The 19654-nt window shown below is 34.8% G+C and overlaps 1 protein-coding gene across 3 annotated transcripts in view; it reads right to left on the bottom strand.

Moving 5' to 3' along the window:
- Positions 1-35: 35 nt before the first annotated feature.
- smarcal1 (SWI/SNF related, matrix associated, actin dependent regulator of chromatin, subfamily a-like 1) overlaps positions 36-19654 on the bottom strand; it is a 24516-nt gene continuing 4897 nt past the window's right edge. For all 3 annotated transcript variants that reach the window (XM_016253461.1, XM_016253459.1, XM_016253460.1), the window contains exons 3-19: positions 18553-18835; positions 17990-18040; positions 17624-17884; positions 16735-16785; positions 15803-15986; positions 13083-13233; positions 11701-11862; positions 10772-10837; positions 10109-10249; positions 8588-8806; positions 8323-8393; positions 6777-6879; positions 5696-5878; positions 3302-3402; positions 2081-2177; positions 1705-1787; positions 36-241 (exon numbers count right to left, since the gene is read on the bottom strand). In XM_016253461.1, coding sequence (XP_016108947.1) covers positions 238-241; positions 1705-1787; positions 2081-2177; positions 3302-3402; positions 5696-5878; positions 6777-6879; positions 8323-8393; positions 8588-8806; positions 10109-10249; positions 10772-10837; positions 11701-11862; positions 13083-13233; positions 15803-15986; positions 16735-16785; positions 17624-17884; positions 17990-18040; positions 18553-18835 — 2211 coding nt within the window. In that variant the 3' untranslated portion in view covers positions 36-237. The remainder of the gene's footprint in view (positions 242-1704; positions 1788-2080; positions 2178-3301; positions 3403-5695; positions 5879-6776; positions 6880-8322; positions 8394-8587; positions 8807-10108; positions 10250-10771; positions 10838-11700; positions 11863-13082; positions 13234-15802; positions 15987-16734; positions 16786-17623; positions 17885-17989; positions 18041-18552; positions 18836-19654) is intronic.

Here is a 19654-nt window from a genome sequence, read left to right as displayed (position 1 = left end):
TGGTGAATTAACTTTCATTTATTTCAGTTCTGTACTCTTTTTTTTTTTTTGCCCCATGTCTCAAGATTGAGTAATCTGTTAATCAAACACATGATTAACATTAATCACACAAAGTTAGTAATCTTATTCTGGAATGATAAATACACTTTATTTCAACTTTTACTTGTGAGGTAAATGTGATGAGAAGTTTGTCTTCTGTATTTCAGGGGATCAGGAAAACGTATGAAATCTGTACAATCATCTGTCAAAGAACCAGACGGATAAAGGTGAGGTTTACGTGATTAACTCACATCAAACACATTCATGAGAAGCAGTGTTACTATAATTAAACAACAGGGTAATCTGATTCACAAAGAAATGACTCGTTCAAAGAATCAGTTCATACAAGGTCTCAAACTATATTTGATGTAATTAAAGGGATAGTTCACCCAAAAGTGAAAATGTGATGTTTATCTGCTTACCCCCAGGGCATCCAAGATGTAGGTGACTTTGTTTCTTCAGTAGAACACAAACTGAGATTTTTAACTCCAGCCGTTGCAGTCTATCAGTCGTATAATGCATGGCAATGGTAACAAAATCTATGAGAGTAAAAAAAACATGCACAGACAAATCCAAATTAAACTCTGCGGCTCGTGACGACACATTGATGTCCTAAGACACAAAACAGTACCAGAAACCGAACAGTATTTATATCATATTTTACACCACTATGTCCAACTGTCTTTGGGCGCGCGCACAGCATCCGGTGCGTGAGGTGTGTACGCGCTCTGGCGTGTAAACTACGCCAGAGCGCGTACACACCTCACGCACCGGAAGCCGTGCGCGCGCCCAAAGACACTTGCACATAGTGGTGTATTAGAGGTAAAATATGATTTAAATACTGTTGGGTTTCTGGCACAAACCGATCGTTTCGTGTCTTAGGACATCAATGTGTCGTCACGAGCCGCAGGGTTTAATTTGGATTTGTCTGTGCATGTTTTTTTTACTCTCATAGATTTTGTTACCATTGCCATGCATTATACGACTGATAGACTGCAACGGCTGGACTTAAAAATCTCAGTTTGTGTTCTACTGAAGAAACAAAGTCACCTACATCTTGGATGCCCTGGGGGTAAGCAGATAAACATCACATTTTCATTTTTGGGTGAACTATCCCTTTAAGCTGTAAATGTTTTTTTAGTATCAATGATACACTATTGTAGTTTTTGTTGTTTTGAGTTATATTTTATTTTTATTATTTCAATTTTAGCTAATTTTTGTATTAATGTCTATATAGTTTTAGTTATTTTAGTACTTCAACTTAACTAAATGAAAATTAATTTTGAAATGTATTTTTTATATTTTATTTCAATTATGGTTTATTTCAAGTTATTGTTTTTAATTGTAGTTAATGATAATAACCCTGTTTGGAAGACATAATGATATGATGGTTTCTTTTGTTCTCCATCAGTTTGGATCTGAAGGCAGCTATAAATCATCTCATATGAATTTACATCCTCTTGTGAATTAAACACTGTGAAAACACTCTTGTCTGTTTTTATTCCTTATTAATTATTTGGTGAAAGGCTGATTAGTTTGGTTGAATCTGACAGCGGTTTCAAAAATCATTAGGCTTTATTTAGTCATTTTGTGACAGTCCAGTGATTGGTTTTCAAAGCAACTGAAACAAGTCATGTTATTTTATGCAGAAATGTGCATTCTTACTGATCTTGATCAACTAAAGCAAGCATCTCCTCCTCATCAAAGGACCTCTGGAACATCTCAGTGATGGTCAGCTGATGAGGATCCTGACAAACAGGGAAAAATGCATTTTTCTCCAGCGATGGCAGATATGTTCAATAACTATTTCAATTAGCATTATTAACTGTTTTGCAATATTTATGCAGATATTTATCAACTTTGATTTTGAATTTATTTAAAATCAGCTAAATATATTCTAAAGCTTTCAACATTAAGCGAAAAAATAAATAATACAAATAAATAAAAGTGCAATGGAAGTCTAGTTATTTTACCGCTGGTTGAATATGATTTTTAACCGTTCTAATGTCACATGCAGATGATAAAAAGAGTGCATACTAACCTTGCTGTGAAAGCTGGCAGATTCTGCTTTCTCTGAAATGTTGGATTCAGACAAACCGACCTGCTCCAAAACATTCATCTTCTCCTGTATCATGGGCCTGAGAAACAGAAAACAGTGTAAAAACAGAGACAAGGCCAATCAGTGGCATCATGCGTGCAAAACATGATAAAACAGAACTAAAATTAAGAACCCACCGAAGAAATAAACTAAACAGAATTTTAAAGTTAATTTGAAAAGAAGCATTAAGATAACAAATCATTTACTAATAAAAAACTTTTTTTTTTTAATTTTTTTTTTTTATAAATATTCTTATTTTTTTTATAATTATAATGGTTAATATTTTGAAAATTTGACACGTCCTATGGGTAAACTTATTAAAAAAATTAAAACAATTTTAAATAGTTGTAGCAACCATTAAAACAGTGTAAAAACAGAGACAAGGCCAATCAGTGGCATCATGCGTGCAAAACATGATAAAACAGAACTAAAATTAAGAACCCACCGAAGAAATAAACTAAACAGAATTTTAAAGTTAATTTGAAAAGAAGCATTAAGATAACAAATCATTTACTAAAAAAAAATTTTTTTTTTTTTTTTTTTTTTTTTAAATATTCTTATTTTTTTTATAATTATAATGGTTAATATTTTGAAAATTTGACACGTCCTATGGGTAAACTTATTTAAAAAATTCAAACAATTTTAAATAGTTGTAGCAACCATTTAAACTGAGAGCAAAAACTGTGATTTAAAATGGAAAAATAAATAAAATAAAAGATGACCAGTTACAGCTTGTAATGTATATATGATACTAAAAATTCACAATTATTGGAAAAATTAAGCAAAATTTGGGTTTTAATTTTTTGCAACAAAACCAATAATTTAATCATTCTCTCCCACCAACTATTGCAGATCCGAAGAAAATATATATATATTTTTTTAAATTTAAAATTTATTTTAAATATTTAAAACAAAATTTAAATATATGTATATATATGATCTGAAAGAGTCACAATTATTGCAAATATTATGAAGCGACCAAAAAATGATAGCAAGTAATAAATACTTAAATTCTAAATTTCTTGAAACATAGTTTCCCCCTACCGAAACCAATAATTCAATCCTTCCCTCCCACCACCTGTTCCAGGTCTGAAGAAAAGAAATGAAAAATTCCCTGATATCTGCAGGTTTTTCATGACTGTGGTGTCTGCAGATCGCCCTCACCAGAGGTAATCGTCCGCTGTGCCTTTAGCCACCAGGTAATGAATGTCCACATTACTGGTCTGTCCGATCCTGTGCACCCGGTCCTCTGCTTGAATCAGGACCTGAATCAGGAAATAAACGCCTTTCACAAGTGTTCTGGCAGCGCTCTCCACATCACTTACATTTATGAAGTCATTTTTGCTGAAGCCAGATGAGAGCTTGCTCCAGACTGAACTCCTCCGCTGATTCATGGAGATGCTTTTATCTGAGTCTGGCAGTCTAACCATCTCCACAGGAAGAGAGGACGCTACACAAGCTGCAGCGCCTGAGAATCAGGGTTATCATATACTAAAACCATCGTTCCTCATATAAAAAGATTTTTATCAAATGAAACTAATAACGGCAAGTAAACTAACACTAAATCTAAACTTAAAACTGGTTGAAAAATGACAGTGCCAGATTAAATTGATAAGACTCATGACAGACTCCGGTTAATTTGATGATTTCACAAAAAATGTAAATAGTGAAAAATCCATTTTGGATGTAAATATTAACTGATTCCTTACGCTTACTTATTTAAAAAAATAAAATAAAAAAAATAAAAACTCCATGAAATAAAATGCAACTGAAATTAACAATCCTTTGCAAAACTGAACTAAAACTAAACTGAATTTTAAAGTTAATTTAATAAATGTATTAAAATAAATAATAATTTACTAATAAACTAATAAAAACACACCTTTATGCATTGAATATTTTTTTTATAATTATAATGACTTGCTAATATTTAGGAAATTTGACATGCCCCGTGGTGTGACATCCTATGTTCCATTTAAAATTATTTTAAACAAAATTAAAAGTTGAAGTATTCATTTAATATAATAAAAACAAATTAAGAAACGGTGACCAGTTACATCATCTAATAATACACTTATGTTATAATAATACATTTTTAAAAAAATAAAATTTTTAGTTTTATTAACTAAAACTAAACTGAAATATAAAGTTAATTTAAAAGAAATATTAAAATAAACGAAGTATTCACTGAAGTATTCATTTAAAATGATAAAAAATGTAAAGAAAAAGGTGACCTTTTACAACATCTGATAATACATTAATTTTATAATAATATATATCAAAAAAATATATCAAAAATGACAAATATAAGAAAATATTTTACTTATTTATACAAATAAGTAAAAAGTAAGCAAATTAATTAATTAATTATTTAAAAGTCTTACAATTAAGCTTGAGATAAAGGTCTAAATTCAGGGTTCCCACACCTTACGACCAATGAATTTCCATGACTTTAAGTCATGATTACTGAATAAGGACTTTTCATTTTTAATTTTAATATTTTACAGTTTGCTTTAACAAATAGCAATCTCAAGCCAATGAAATATTTTAGCGCATGACTGCGTCAGGTCTGGAGGTCAGTTTGCCCTCACGTCTCCAGGTTTTCACGCGTGTGGGAAGCCTGTAAATGTCTGGACTGAACATGTCTGTGTCTGTGTCTCACTCCGGGGTTCCAGAAGAGCTCGGCGAACACCACGAGGTCGGCCGAGTGCAGCGTGAGCCCCATGTTAGCGGCGGTGACGGACAGAACAGCCACGCAGCTCTTCTGTGACGACTGGAATCTGTCACACAGCTGCTGACGCTCCGCGGACGCCGTCGAGCCGTCGATACGAATGTAACTGATTCCCTGCACACACACAGCACAGCACTGCTCAGATAGTATCTACTCAACCCAACCTGTGACAGAAACCTGGTCCACATACGCAACATATGATTATATTTATTAACCAGTTTAGTTAAGGACACTGGTTTTTTTGTTGTTGTTGTTTTTTTTTATGGTGACTTGACAAAGGAACTGTGAAGAACTCTCTATCAAATGGAAATATTTATGTTTAATATTGTACGTGCCCCCACCCCCCTAAAATAAATAAATAAATACAAATTATATGATAAATAAAATAAAAAAAAAAATAAATAAATAAATGTGTCCCAACATTTTGTAATCACTTATCAATATGGCTATAAAAAAATTATAATAATTATTATTATTACTAAATAAACTTATTTATACAAATAAGTAAAAAGTAAGCAAATTAATTAATTAATTAATTAAAAGTCTTACAATTAAGCTTGAGATAAAGGTCTAAATTCAGGGTTCCCACACCTTACGACCAATGAATTTCCATGACTTTAAGTCATGATTACTGAATAAGGACTTTTCATTTTTAATTTTAATATTTTACAGTTTGCTTTAACAAATAGCAATCTCAAGCCAATGAAATATTTTAGCGCATGACTGCGTCAGGTCTGGAGGTCAGTTTGCCCTCACGTCTCCAGGTTTTCACGCGTGTGGGAAGCCTGTAAATGTCTGGACTGAACATGTCTGTGTCTGTGTCTCACTCCGGGGTTCCAGAAGAGCTCGGCGAACACCACGAGGTCGGCCGAGTGCAGCGTGAGCCCCATGTTAGCGGCGGTGACGGACAGAACAGCCACGCAGCTCTTCTGTGACGACTGGAATCTGTCACACAGCTGCTGACGCTCCGCGGACGCCGTCGAGCCGTCGATACGAATGTAACTGATTCCCTGCACACACACAGCACAGCACTGCTCAGATAGTATCTACTCAACCCAACCTGTGACAGAAACCTGGTCCACATACGCAACATATGATTATATTTATTAACCAGTTTAGTTAAGGACACTGGTTTTTTTGTTGTTGTTGTTTTTTTTTATGGTGACTTGACAAAGGAACTGTGAAGAACTCTCTATCAAATGGAAATATTTATGTTTAATATTGTACGTGCCCCCACCCCCCTAAAATAAATAAATAAATACAAATTATATCATAAATAAAATAAAAAAATAAAAAAATAAATAAATGTGTCCCAACATTTTGTAATCACTTATCAATATGGCTATAAAAAAATTATAATAATTATTATTATTACTAAATAAAAATATACAAATAGTACCAAAAAAAATATAAGCAAAATAAGAATTACTCTTGTAATATTTCACTGTAAAATTGTGTATTTAGGAAAAATTGCATAATAATAATATAAACAAAATAGAAGAAAATAAATAAAAAATACATACAGGTTGATACCAATTATCTGCTAATTAATTGTGAAATGTACTAAACATGACTAAAACACACTACAGACTAAAGAAATGAAGGTATCACACACATTTCACAACAATCATGTACAGCATGATGTATGGAGAAGAGCTTTACTGCAAAGTTTGAACTCATTATGAAAAGAAAGCCCACAGTTAAATATCAAATCAAATCAAATAAGCAATAACTGATAAGACCATGATATATTGTGCAGCTCACAATTTGGCTAATTTGGTTTTTGCTGTTTTGAATTCATTCTAAAAATTCTAAATCAGAACATTCCATCTTGGTCTGCTGGCAGCTGATGGCAAATGTTAAAAGGTATTTTAGATTTTTGTGAAGAAACAGTTCATTTGGACAGACCTTCTCAGCGAGCTCTTTGGTTATACTGTCCAGCACCAGCTTGTGATGAGCAAACACCAGAAACTTCTCTCGTCCGCACTCCAGCATGTCTGAGATGTACTCCCTGAGAAACAGAGGCAAGCAGTCTCGATTTAGTAACTGATATACTATTATATCAATTATTATTATTTACTTTTTTAAATAAAAAAATACATTTTTATATCAAATATAATATATATATATAATATAAAATATTAATCATTATTTATTAGTTATTTAAAATAGTTCGCAATTTTTTCAAATGCTGTAACACACAGCTTTGAGTATCCCACTGATTTTATTAAACTATTGCAAAAGCTACAATATAAAGAGACCAGTTACTGATATAAATCATAAAAGTTCTTCCATCTTTAAATAAAGGTCTGTTTATGATTCATTCTAAATGCATTGATATAGAATGTACAGTATATTATAAAACGGATCGTTCCGGTCCTTGCTTCTGATTGGTTGAGCCAAGTTCGAAGCTGTTGTAAATTACTCTACAAACATACACCTTTGTTTACTTCTGTGTGTTGCTCAACAACCACTTTGTTGGAATCACAACCGTTTCTGAGGGACTACATTGTTTGACTGAAGAATACTGTGTTTATTAATATCATTACACTTTATTTGCTCTGTTTTATTTTGTGAAACCTTACTACGTATATGGAATAACCGTTTTATAAAAGCAATAAGCCCTGTGAAGCCGTGGTTTACAGTGAATTTATAACAGCTAAGGGGATTTTAGGCACTCCGCTTCTCGTCGTGCCTAAAGGGCCGTTCACACCAAGGACAATAACTATAAAGATAACGATAAAGATATAGTTCTAAAAATCGTTCTCAATATTAAAGAATAGCAGAGTCCACACCACAACTATAACGATAAAGACAAAGAGAAACGATATCGTTGGAATCCCTTTCAAAACGATTTTTTCCAGCTGATGAACGATAAAATATTGACAGCCAATCAGAATCTATCCTGCTGTAACGAGCTCGAGAATTTAAAGCGGCAGATGAGCGTGCGCTTAGAATGCACAGAACATTGTTGTCTGTTGATGTGGATGCAATGCTATAGCCTTTGTGTATATATTTAAAGATGTGCATCTTTAAGCATGACAGTTGAAATGAAATGGTAACACTTTAAAATAAGAGTAATAAGATTAATGAAAGCTGTGTAAGTATTGTTCCTTGTTAGAGAGTGTTAATTTCAACATTTACTATTATTTATTTAATTTTTTTACTACTACTACTAGTATGGTTCAGTACTATTTTTGTTAATAAAGCACTATTTTAGTTTTTGTTCAGTATCAATTTTAAAACTATCGGTTAATTAATCGGTATCGGCCAGTGTGGTCCAACCTAGCTATCGGTATCGGCAAAATCCACTATCGGTCGACCTCTACTGCTAATATAGTTATCGGTACTGGTGTCAACTGGCCTTAATAATAACAGTGCATGTTTCTTAATAGAGTTATAGTTTTGAAGGAACTGCATGAAACTCAGCTGTGGTGTTTTTGTTTTTACGTACACGATGGCTCTGATCTTGGCCTCTGCTGTGTGGTTGAAGAAAACCATGAGTGCTTCCTTCTCTTGTGACTTCTGCACATGAACACAGAAAAGCTCTGCTACAGTAACGGACACATGACACTAATTCTGCCATTATTTATTCCCTCTCGTCTCATTCCAAACCCATATGCTGTTATGATGAATGACTCAAGATGAGAGTGAGTAAATATTGGCAGAAATGTTCAAATCAGACTAGTTTTCACAGCTGTATTGTAGTTTGCACTCACGCTGTGGTATCCTCTGGCGAGCTCTTTGGCAGCGGCGCTGAGAGCAGCTTTGGTGCGGGAGTTGATGCCGTCTGTCGTCACGGTAACCACCTTACGCTGTTTGGCGGGAAGCTGCGAGAGCACCTCTGATTTGAGGCGACGGAGCATGAGAGACTCCTCCAGCAGCAGCTTCAGTTCACTCAGATGAGACGAGCCGGAGTAATCCCAGCCCCACGGCAGCTGCAAACACACATCCACACCGCTTTCACATTTAGAACGGCTTTTCTCAACAACAGTTTGCCCTTTTGACACTGTACTATGGCTGCATGATTTGGGGAAAAAATCTAATTGGGATTTTTCTGATAAACATTGCAATTTAAAATGCACTTTTTAAAAATCCAGGTTTGCTGTGCTTGTTTGTAGGTCTGCACAATTATTTCTCAATATGGCTATAACTAATAATAATAATAATAATAATAATAACAATAATAAAAACAGTTATTATTACAAAATATATATAAATTACTAAATAAAAAACATATGAAATGCTGTTGTAAAATTTCACTGTAAAATCGAGTATTTAATAAAAAATAATATATAAAAAATTATTTTATTTTACAACTATACTATAACTGTATAACTACAACTAGTACAACTATAATACTAATATTTATGGCTGTATCAATTTCTTCATTTTCAACTTTTTCCTGAACGTCAATGTACTAGGGCTGCAAGATTTGGAAAAAAATAAATAAATAAAATTTCAAATTTTCTGATTAAATTTGCAATTGCGATAAAAAAAAGAAATTCCAGGTTTGTATGTAGTGCTGCATAGTTTCACCAAAATGTTGTGACCATATATCTATATGGCTATAAAACAATAATTATTGCTAAATAAAAATATAAAAATGACTACATAAAAACAAAATAATAACTTAAGAAGTGACTGTTGTAATATTTAATTGTAAAAGAGAGTATTTAAGAAACAAAAAATAAAATAATATAAATATAATAATAATATACATTGTTATAAATAATATTAATATTCTATTAATATTAATATAATAATATAAATTTAATTTTACATTACCAAACTAATATTTATGGCTGTCTTAATTCCTTAATTTTCAAACGTTAAACTAACTTGCATTTTGATGGAAAACCACAGGGAGCCCTTACATTTTTTTTTTGTTGATAAGCACTTGTCATTACAAGTAAGGGAAGATGGCTGGTGCCTGTTACGTTCCCAAATGAATGTTAAAGTGACTGTGATGCAGAGACGGAGTTTGTGTGAAGCAGCATTTGCTGTGAAGCGAGTCGCTCTGAGACGCTGAAAACACGGCAGATCATGAGCTGCTCACGTGTAAACGAACACAGTGCCACGCTTCACTCTCAAACACGCAGTGCATGTATTTATTTAATTAAAACACAGCCTTTGCGATTTAATAAGTGCACTAAGGCAAATGAAGATTTTGTTTTTATTTAAATTAACTGTGCAGCCCTACATTGCACTTTTACACACCTGTATACAGATGGACGTACCTGTTTGGCATCACAGTAGCGTGTGCCGAAGTCATGGAAGCGTGGAAACAGGGAAGGCCTCACAGCCAGGATCTGAGTGTAGAGCTCAGCAGTTCTGGACATGGCAGGCGTTCCTGACAGCAGGATCACTCTCTTAGCCGTCTGTTATCACCAGACAGACGTGTAATTAGCAGCATCACAGACAACGAAAACAATCGAATGACGTCACCTGAAATCCTCCAGTATGTGCAATTCAAATCTAGTCTTCTCATATAAAACCTATCAATAAGTTTTATATGAGACGTGCAGCTGAGTTGCAAAATCCATACAAGGTATGTGATCAGCCAAGGACAAAAATGAAGGAAAACTCAACCACCACATTGCACTGTAAAATAAAAAATAGACTAAAGTATAAAACAATGGAATAAATTAAAATTACAATACTAATTGTCTTATTTTCTTCGCTTTCAAATATTAAACCTTAAGGTTTTTATGGTTTTCTGGGCTGGTTTTCCTAGCAAGGCTTTCTAAATCGGCAGCACAGTCGATTTTGAGACGCAGCCAATGTCTGTGCAGTCTAGACAGACTTTAAACTTTAATAAACCAGGACAGGATCAACTAAACCACGGTGTTTTAAACTTCATCACTATGAATGATGCCTAAAATAAGCCTGAATCAGCAAACCTTCAGCAGAGGAAGAGCCGCCCGACAGCGGGCTGTTTTCATGTTCTTCAGGAAGTGAGACTCGTCCTGTACAACAAACAGAATACAGGAGAATTCAATTCACATCCTGCGACTACATCCACGCTTGAAGAGCTCAAAAAAACCTTTCAAAGTCTTAATATTTCAAGGTTATACATTGCTAGATGTAATCTACTGAGATTTTTTTATGTTTTTGAAAGAAGTCTTTATTTAAATAAAATACAGTAAAAACACTAATATTGTAAAAACATATTTTATGAACATATAGTAAAATGTCATTTATTTCTGCGATCAAAGCTGTATTTTCAGCATCATTACTCCAGTCTTCAGTGTCACATGATCTTCAGAAATCATTCTAATATTCTGATTTGCTGCTATATTTGACGAATATTTTTCTGGAAACTGTGAAAATTTGTATTTTTCAGGATTCTTTGATGAACTGAAAGTTCAAAAGGACAATACTTATTTGAAATATAATTTTTTTGAAACATTTTAAATGTCTTTACTCTCCCTTTTGATCAATTTAATGCATCCTTGCTGAATAAAAATATTAATTTCTTTAAAAAAATGTAAATAAATAAAAATAATAATATATATAATTTTTTTTTTATTATATATACATATAACAGGTCCCAAAATAAAAAGACAGATTATGCAACTAAAGTCAGTAAATATTTTATTCCATAATAACTGAATATGATGTTAGCATTCAAATATTTTTAAAGAACAATTTTTTCAGGCATTTACAAGTGAAGTGAAGAAAATGAGTTTGCTGTAAGTGTTCATCACAAACTGCATTCGTTACACAAAAGCTGGACTCTCATACACACATGCACAAGTTCTTATCTAACTAACTTTCTAATGCAGTCAGTAAATGAGAGTGATTAAAAAACAAGTTTGCATGCTCTCACCATAATGATGACACTGAAAGGGCTGGATGGCTGCTGTTTGTCCATCCTGTTGAGCAGGTCATAGCTGATGATGTTGATGAGGCCGGAGCGAAGGTTGTCTTTGCCTGTAACCACCACATTAATGCTGTCGGCACTGACGGATGGCAGCCATCGGCGGAAAGCCTGAGGGAAAAGAGCGAGAATTCACTTTGCCTTGAGGACCTATTTCTTATATGACTTTCAAGCTCTTTTGAGGAAGGTTGAGTCGTGTGACTAAAGCCTGCAGAGGAACGCTGGAAACATTCACTGTTTCCCTTTAAACTTGAAAATACAACCTCACAAATCCCTGCCGGGAAAGAAGAGAACGTGTACCTCCTCAAGGGTGCAGTGATGGAAAATATGAATTAATAAATCAGATTTCACAACAGGCAGTCTTAAAAAATGGTTGAAAAAACTGGCGACTGGTGCTTTTCAAGAGAGAAAAAACACAGATGCCATTTATTTTCAATAGCAAAATGTGTGCAGATCTTTTTTTTTTGTATATTTTGGTGACTGCAACCTTGACAAAAGCTGCTTCGTTAACTACCACTGATATAACTAAATACGTCAGAACTCCGTTTTTACATTATTTACAAAAGAACGACAACTATGAACTATTGTAATGCAGAAAACAAGCATGTTCCGTTACTTAAACAGTGCAGAAGTGTTTTACACTTTTATTCTCTAAAATTGAAATGCAAGAAAAGTAATTTTTAATATACTGTAAAACGTTTAATAGGGCTTAGGTAAACATGTGACTGTTAATTTCTTTATTATAAAAGTCACAAGAATATAGTTAATTCTGAATCTCAGCCGAAAATTTTTTGGACGCAGTATTGTCTTGGAGTCTTTTTGAAAGAAATTAATATTTTTATTCATCAAGGCTGCGTTAAATTGATCAAAAGTGACAGTAAAGACTTTTACATCTTACAAAAGTTTAAAATAAATGCTGTTCTTTTGAACTTTCTATTCATCAAAGAATCCTGAAAAATAAAATGTATCACCGTTTCCACAAAAATATTGTGCAGCACAACTGTTTTCAACATTGATAATAATCAGAAATGTTTCTCGAGCAGCAAATCAGCATATTATACTGATTTCTGAAGATCATGTGACTCTGAAGACTGGAGTAATGATGCTGAAAATACAGCTTTGATCACAGAAATAAATTACATTTTAACAGATATTCAAATAGAAAACAGCTATATTAAATTGTAATAATATTTATTGTTTTTACTGTATTTTGATCAAATAAATGCAGCCATGGCAAGGGAAAAAAATCGTACCGACCCCAAACTTTTGAACAGTAGCACAGGTGTGACACGCATCCTCAAAAAGCATCCCTCTACAGTAAGAGTGTGTACCTCGGCCCATGTGAAGCGCACTGAGGACGGAGCGACCACCAGCAGAGGCCACTCACTCCTGTAGTAGGCAGCGATGCAGATGGCCTGGACCGTCTTTCCCAGACCCATATCATCAGCCAGGAGCAAACGGCCCTCTCTGGACACTGCAAAACTGACACATCAGCAAACATCACATTATATATTTACATTTCATGCACTCGGCAAATGCTTTTATCCAAAGCAAGTAAGCAAGCAAGTAAGCAAATTTTATTTATATAGCACAATTAAACAAAGCAAAGTTATCCAAAGTGCTGAACAAAGTAAAGGAAAGTTAAATAAAACCAAACAAAACGGGCAATAAAACAAAAATAAAGTTAGTTTAAAATGCTAAGGAGTAGAGATTTAGGTGCAAGGCGGATGTCCAGAGGCAGTAGGTTCCACAGAAGGGGGGGCGGCAACAGAAAAAGCCCTATCTCCGTTAGTTTATACGGGAACGAGGCACAGATAAAAGAGCCCTGTCAGAAGATCTTAAAAGTCTGGTAGATGACAGAGGATTAAGAATAAGGGCACGTTCACACAGCAGCAGAATACGGTTGTCAGTCCTGTATTTGAGTCCTTAATACGGTTACGTTCACACACAGTACGGTTATTTTCAGGCGTCACAGCCGAATACTGTAACCAAACTCACACCCGTAAATTTTCAGGACTCATAACTGCATTCTCGGAAAACACGCGCTGTGTGAACGGAACCGGACTGGACAACTAGTTGTCGGTCACATTATACAGAGCGAGAGCGAGCCACTCTGCTGCACAAACGCGTGTCTACCGTGCGTTGAAAATGTAACTTATGCCCGGTTCAGACTACACGATTTTAGCCCAATTTTGCCACGATTTGCTTGACGTGGGGATTCGTAAATGACAATGGGCGTCAGGACGCAAGATTCCATCGTTTCAGCAGGTGTAGTGTGTCATAGTGGACGACAACTGATGCTTCACGACATTACGACAGAAAGACTAGCATGCTTAATTTTTTTCCCGGACGTCCACGACGAGTTCTGTCACACTGGTGACGTTGACCAATAGCAGCACAGAAGCTCTTTCATACACAGGTTTCAAACATGGCAAAACGACAGAGAGATGATGGTGCTGCTAGGTGTGAGATGGAGGAAAGGTTCGTGGAGCTGTGGCAACAGTACTCCTGCCTGTATGATGTGTCATCGAGGGACTACCACGACAGAACAAAGAAAGAAAAGATTTAGGAGTCAAAATCGTGTAATCTGACATCAAAATCGTAATCGTGACCGACAAAAATATCGTGTAGTCTGAAGCATATCGTGTAGCATTACAGTGACGGAGAAATGAGCTGTGTGTCATCTGAAAGTTTTAGATCCCGTCAGTTTTCCACCGGAGCCGCTCCTGTCAGTTTTGTGTTCTGCGCGCGACTCAAATGCTCTGCTCTCCGCCCAAATATAAAAGCTGCTGTCGGTTAATGAAGGTTTGACGGATGAACTCGCCGCTTGATTGGACTCTTGTCGTGTCAGAAAGTGATAAGACTTTAAATTTTATGGACGTCACCATCTTTGATATTACATGGTCACTATGGTAACTGGTAAGGAATACGGGCTTGACTCCCGTTGCACGTTCATACAGACAGTATTCGAGACGCTACTGTAAGCTGCTGTGTGAACAGGACGTTTCAAGACTCGCACCTGTTAGTAAATGCGGTTGTCAAGTGCAAAAACTGTGACAGTGTGAACATAGCCTAAGATAGGATGGAAGTTGATCATTAAAGGCTTTAAAAACAAACGACACGATTTTTAAACCGGTCTAAAATGGACTGGGAGCCAATGAAGCGAAGCTAAAATTGGGGTGACGTGGTCATACAGTATGTGACCCTGGACCACAAAACCAGTCTTGAGTGTCAATTTTTCAAAATTGAGATTTATTAATCATCTGAAAGCTGAATAAATAAGCTTTCCATTGATGTATGGTTTGTTAGGATCGGACAATATTTAGCCGAGATACAACTATTTGAAAATCTGGAATCTGAGGGTGCAAAAAAATCATCTTTAAAGTTGTCCAATTGAAGTTCTTAGCAATGCATACTACTAATCAAAAATGAAGTTTTGATATATTTACGGTAGGAGACTTACAAAATATCTTCATGGAACATGATCTTTACTTAATGTCTTAATGATTTTTGGCATAAAAGAAAAATGTATAATTGTGACCCATACAATGTATTGTTGGCTATTGCTACAAATATACCCCAGCGACTTAACACTGCTTTTGTGCTCCAGGGTCACACATTTCTTCGTCCTGGTCAACAGCATTGCAGCTGTATTTTGTACCATCTGAAGGGGTACAGTGAATTACAGTAATCTAGACATGAGGTAATAAAAGCATGAATAACCTTCTCCATGTCTTGAGAAGACAAAATCGGTTTAAGTTTGGAAATAATCCGCAGTTGATAAAAAACGGTTCTTAACAACAGAATTGATTTGTTTGGTTAAACACCAAGGTTCCTAACCTGAGAGGAAATTGAGGGGAAATTATTACCCAGCTCCTTCATTCTGGGGGACCAAAAACAATTATTTCAGATAAGCGACTTTAAGGTTGCATTCAAGGTTTATGTGTTTACCAGTTCACGCATTCCCCGGGAATCGAACCCATGACCTTTGCATTGCTATCAACCACCGACTAACTTTTAACCCATTAAAACAGCAGTAATGCAGACCTACTTGACCCCGTCTCTCTGGAAGGGCATGAGGCTGCGTGTGACATGCGGATCCACGTGTGAGAGATCGGCCTCAGGAGGGACTGGAGCTCTGGACTCACTCTTCTCAAACTGAGAGGAGAAGGACTGCAGCACAGCGGGAGGTAAAGGCTCGGTCTCCACCGTAGGCAGCTCACTCAGTTCCACCACTAAACAGAAGACATCACCATCAACTACATGCACTGTATTTTCCCAAAAATACATCACACATGACTTTAAGTCCAACCCGGTCAAAACTGCAAGTCCAGAGGAAAGTCACATATTATTATGTTCAGAAATACAGTAAAATACTGGTATATAAAATGAAACATTGACAAACTATAATATAGAAACCCATTTCCACCATGAAATTTAAAAAAAATTAAAAAGGTAATCTCACCTCTTTTTTTTTTTTGTGAGACATACTCAGAATTCAGACTTTTTTTCTTGCAATTATTATTTTATATATAAAAATAAAAAAGTAATTGTGACTTTTTCATCTCATAATTCTGTCTTTTTCTTGCAATTGCGAGTTTATATGCCGCAATTCTGTCCTTTTTTTCAGAACTGCAAGTCATACTTGAAAAATTCTTTAAATGTAACTGTATTCAGAAGAACAGGAATGAAAAATATAGGAATAAAACAAACAAATGTGTCAAATCACAATTCATAAGGCAACACAAGTATTATTCATTTGAAGGTAGAGTTACCTTGAAATATCTGTGCCATGAATTATATTTTACCACCACAGTAATGCAAGAATTCTCATCTGCATTTGCATACTTGCATAAAAATATGTCTCGGGCCTGAGCGTGAAATGTAAACTTAAATTTATGTTCCACTATTTAATACGCACTGATTACATTCATGCTCTTCGAAAAAGAATTAATTTAAGTGAATAAAATTAAAATGACTCACTGAGCTTCCCGTAGTCCTCAAGCAGGAAATTCCACTTTCTGGTCTTCATGTCTAATAATAAACAAAGAATAAAATGTGTGCATGATACATGTGAAAGCCTTCTGGAACTTTCCACACAATTTGGTGACCCATTATTTTTTAAAAGCATTAGCATTTTTTGAGTGTTAAAATAAAAAAAATAAAAAAAATTCTTAGATAAATTAAAAATACATTTATATATTTTGAAAAATGAATTAACTTATTTTAATTACCAAAAATATAATATTAAGCTTTGTCACACATTTTGCATGCAACAGTATGGCAGGAAGAGAAGCAAACCATCTCGTTTAATTTTCACACAACTTGTAGTGTTGTAATGTATTCATCAAACTCTGTACTGCGATTAATGATTAAACAAACATCTTTAATTTATGGGAAATATAAGTTTGTCAATAACAAACTGATTGCAAGAGCTGATTTTAAATGGCCTAGTCCCTACCTTAGGCTTAAACTAGCTTACATAAAAAAAAAACGTTTAATATTCCTATAATTTTTTGAATTTCATTTGACATTTATTTTTATATTGTATGTTTGATGCATTTTGATGTTTATTGCTAGACTTCCACCAGACTACATTGGTTGCAAAAAAATAAAACAGCTCAAATAATATTTGGTTTGACCTTCTAAATCAAACTTTCACTGAACATTCGCTGAGGTTACACTTTATTTCTATAGTCCACTTTAGACATTCTATTAACTATAAGTAACTTTGCAACTACATGTCAACGAAGTCACATTAGTGGGGTTTGGGTTTGTAGAATAATGTGATGATAATGTACTTCACATGACTTCCTATTATAGGCCCAATTTTGTACCCCATTCAAGTTTGTGGTAAATCTATTACACTCACCATAATTTTTGGATGGCATTTTCTTGAAGGTTGCAATAACATCGGCCTGGTATCCAATATCCACCTCCACCCGACAGCGAGACACTAAAACGCACTTCCCCTTTACCATGGCACCTGGTTTCTGCCAACCCTGACACAATCTCATCAGAGCTGCCAGAGCTGCTGCATCTTTGGGTCGACTGGTGGACGCTGAAAAATTCAGCCCTTCCATCCCATCCAGCGGTTTGAGAGAGATGGAGGGTAAACTCGCTGCCTGCTCCACTGAAACACAAGCAAACTCCATTACACCCTGTGCTACAGGAAACAGATATATTTTTGCATGCACTCACTGCTTAAGTATGCTAAGTAACGTTCATGATGACATACTCAGCATCAGGTAGTCCTCAAGGCTGAAGTTCCACATCTTTGTAGCAGGATCTGTGACAGCAGATATATGACAAATGCATAAATATTATAGGCCATCAGCTGTTTTCCTTTAAAGCAATAGTTCACCCAAAAATGTACCCACCCTCAGGCCATCCAAGATGTAGATGAGCTTGTTTCTTCATCAGATTTGGAGAAATATAGCATTGCATCACTTGCTCACCAATGGATCCTCTGCAGTGAATGGGTGCCGTCAGGATTTGTTTCTTAGAAACACACAGCTTTTGTCTTCTCCAGATGTTAACTGATGGGCTGGAGTGGTGTGGATTACTTGTGGATTATTGTGATGTTTTTATCAGCTGTTTGTACTCTCATTCTGACGGCACCCATTCACTGCAGAGCATCCAGTGCTGAGACACTGATGCAATGCTACATTTCTCCAAATCTGATGAAGAAACAAACTCATCTACATCTTGGATGACCTACATTTTTGGGATTCCTTTAAGCTTTATTAGCACACTAAGCTCTCTGCAAATAATGACAGCAGAGACCGTGTCTGTGCTCACCATAGTTCTTAGAGGGAATGCTTTTGAATACAGTGATGAGGTCCGCATAGTAGCCGACCTCCACTCGGAAACGATTTTCTGAGTGTGACACGCATTTCCCTTTCACAGACACCGCTGGCTTCTTTGCAGGGACACTTCCACCTGCCTCAGGGAGTTTAGATGGTCGCTTTTCTCCTGTGGTTGGTTTGCTCGACTGTCCATAAAAGCTATGAGCTGCAGAAGCAACGTTGGACGTCGGAGCCGCTGTCTTTGTACAGGATCCTTTGGTGTCTATGACCCAAGTCTGCAAAGATAAGATAAAGACCCATAATATTACTTTGTGTATTATATATATATATAGCATTATACATGTAATAGTGTGTGTAATATAATGTATGTATGTATGTGTATATATATATATATATATATATATATAGACACACACACATACATACATTATATTACACACACTATTACATGTATAATGCTTTTATGTATAATTCAGTTTAATAATAGCAATTATATGCAAAACAATTGCTGAATTTAATTGAACACTTTTTTTAAAACGAAATATATACTTAAAGCTACAGAATATTTCAAAACCGATAAGGTGAATTTTCCAATAACAAGGCTGTATGTCATTAATATTAATAATGCATTTTTGGCTGTTGTCAACTGTTTAGTTATAGACAGATAAATCAGACATCGGCTCATATGTAATTATTTTAAAGTTAAAGAAATAAAACAATCATTGAAATCAAATCTGCACATTTTTTTAATAATGTCTAAGTAAGATGATATTTACATACTCATTTTTAGAAATATAATAAAGCTTTTTACTTGCAAAAAGAGTAAACTATCAATTAGACGACAGAATGCATGTACTACATACACTGACGTTCAAAAGTTTGGGATCAGTAAGATTTTTAATGTTTTTTAAAGAAGTCTCTTCTGCTTATCAAGGCTGCATTTATTTGATCCAAAATACAGAAATATTGTGAAATATTATTGCAATTTAAAATAATTATATTTTTAATTCTAAAAAATTATTCTATTTTAATATAGTTTAAAATGTAATGTATTTCTGTGATGCGCAGCTGAATTTTCAGCATCATTCCTCCAG

The sequence above is a fragment of the Sinocyclocheilus grahami genome, unplaced genomic scaffold, assembly GCF_001515645.1.
Source record: "Sinocyclocheilus grahami isolate Dianchi unplaced genomic scaffold, SAMN03320097.WGS_v1.1 scaffold1183.1, whole genome shotgun sequence".
Classification (NCBI taxonomy): Eukaryota; Metazoa; Chordata; class Actinopteri; order Cypriniformes; family Cyprinidae; genus Sinocyclocheilus; species Sinocyclocheilus grahami.
Note: the sequence above shows the minus strand (reverse complement) of the source record. Positions and strands in the feature narration are given on the sequence as shown.